At 43.7% G+C, this 1,987-nt stretch overlaps 1 protein-coding gene across 1 annotated transcript; it reads left to right on the forward strand.

Moving 5' to 3' along the window:
- The first annotated feature begins 844 nt into the window (after positions 1 to 844).
- Positions 845 to 1,789, forward strand: LOC125360168 (olfactory receptor 10C1-like). Its single transcript, XM_048358202.1, has one exon. The coding sequence runs from the start codon at positions 845 to 847 to the stop codon at positions 1,787 to 1,789; it is 945 nt and encodes a 314-aa protein (XP_048214159.1).
- The last annotated feature ends 198 nt before the right edge of the window (positions 1,790 to 1,987 follow it).

The following is a 1,987-nucleotide window of genomic DNA, read 5'->3' on the forward strand; positions in this document are numbered from 1 at the left end:
GGACTCTACTAAAGCCGTGCCCCAATTTCTAAACCAATTTTTTTTTCATTTCACAAAAGAGGACTCTGAGATAAAAGAAAAAAAGGAGGAAATAATAATCCACAGTGTTCATCTTGAGTTAGTGGAAAAACAAGTTTTTAAAACCAGTTTTCCAAAAAGAATGCTTCTTTTGTGGTGGTACATGCTTCTCAGCCTACATCACTGGAGCCTTGTGTCATACATTCTCTCCTTCTCCTTTAGAATTTCTCAACCAAGTCTTCCTTCTATACTGCATATCCAGTCTGTTTACTGATTCCTCTTCACCTCCTATAGTTCTCAGCTTTGAGAAATGTCCCCAAGATTATGCCTATTTCTTTCTTGTTAAGGTCCAGAAATCTCGCTTAGCAGTCAGATTTTAGAAAGGTGTTTCTTCTTTTCACTTTAATGGTACTGTGAGTAGTAGCTAGAACTTGTGGTAATTGTTACTCTCAAAAGACACCATGATATATTTGGTTAGTGACTCTAGAAGAATGAGAAATTTTCCTCCTTTTTGCTTCTTGGTATGGAATGTGTAGAAAATCCTGGAGCCTGACATTGGTGTCAGAGATGACCCAATAGAACAAGCATTGACCCACAAATTAAAGACCTTGAGTTCCATTCCAACTGTCAGCAATACACACTGAGCAAATCATTTCTGACTTGTAATATTCTAGGCCTTGTTAATAAAGCCAGGAGAGCTGATTTAATAATCTGTAAGATATTTTCTGGCTTTTCTGTTCTATATTTTGTGCTTTGGAGGAATTTTCAAAGAGAAAGAAGCTGGAAATCCTTTACCCTGTGCCTCAAACCCTCATTCCTGAGAATCATGGATCATCCCAACTATACCTGGACACAAACCTTCCTTCTGGCTGGTTTCACCACCACAGGAACCCTAAGACCTCTGGCCTTCTTGGGCACCCTGTGCATCTATCTCCTCACACTGGCAGGGAACTTGTTCATCATCATCCTGGTGAAGACAGATTCCGGACTGTCCACACCCATGTACTTCTTTATCAGTGTCCTCTCCTTCCTGGAGCTCTGGTATGTCAGCACCACGGTGCCCACTCTGCTGCACACTCTTCTCCATGGGCGGTCTCCCATCCCCTCGGCTGCATGCTTTCTCCAGCTCTATATCTTCCATTCCTTGGGTATGACTGAGTGCTACCTGTTGGGTGTCATGGCACTGGACCGCTACCTGGCCATCTGCCGCCCGCTGCACTACCATGCACTCATGAGCAGACAGGTCCAACTCTGGCTAGCAGGGAGCACTTGGGTGGCTGGCTTTTCGGCTGCACTTGTGCCAGCAGGCCTCACTGCCACCCTGCCATTCTGCTTGCAAGATGTAGCCCATTACTTTTGTGACCTGGCACCATTGATGAGGTTGGCGTGTGTCGACACAAGCTGGCATGCACAGGTTTATATTTCAGTGATCGGCATGATCAACACATGCAATCTTGCTCTCATTTTGGGTCTCTATGGAGGCATTGTGAAAGCCGTGCTGAAACTGCCCTCCGCTGCTAGCCGTGCCAAGGCCTTCTCTACCTGTTCCTCCCACATCATCGTAGTGACATTATTTTTTGGCTCTGCCTTCATTGTGTATGTGGGACCAGCTGAGATCCAAGCTGAAGGCAGAGACAAGCTTATTGCTTTGGTGTACACTTTTCTTACACCTTTTCTCAATCCTATTATTTATACCCTTCGCAACAAGGAGGTGAAGGAGGCTATTAAGAGGGTCACTCAGAGGGTTAGGGCTGGGTTGAATTGTCTCTGAAGTCTTCTAAGTTCAGAATCTGCCCACATGGCAGTCATGGGATTTAATTGGTCAATCAAGTAGATGAATTAACTAATCAATGAAATACATTGTGAAATATATAATCAAAGTTATGATTACATCTCAATGAAGAAATTGAGACACATAGGAAAAAAGAGAGCTGTAGTCTTATATGAGAAAAAAGACGCATAGTTGAGG

This window comes from Perognathus longimembris, chromosome 11 (assembly GCF_023159225.1).
Source record: "Perognathus longimembris pacificus isolate PPM17 chromosome 11, ASM2315922v1, whole genome shotgun sequence".
NCBI lineage: Eukaryota > Metazoa > Chordata > Mammalia > Rodentia > Heteromyidae > Perognathus > Perognathus longimembris.

Excerpts from the sequence above, each read along its gene's own strand:
- LOC125360168 (XM_048358202.1), top strand. The coding sequence starts at position 845 with ATGGATCATCCCAACTATACCTGGACACAAACCTTCCTTCTGGCTGGT.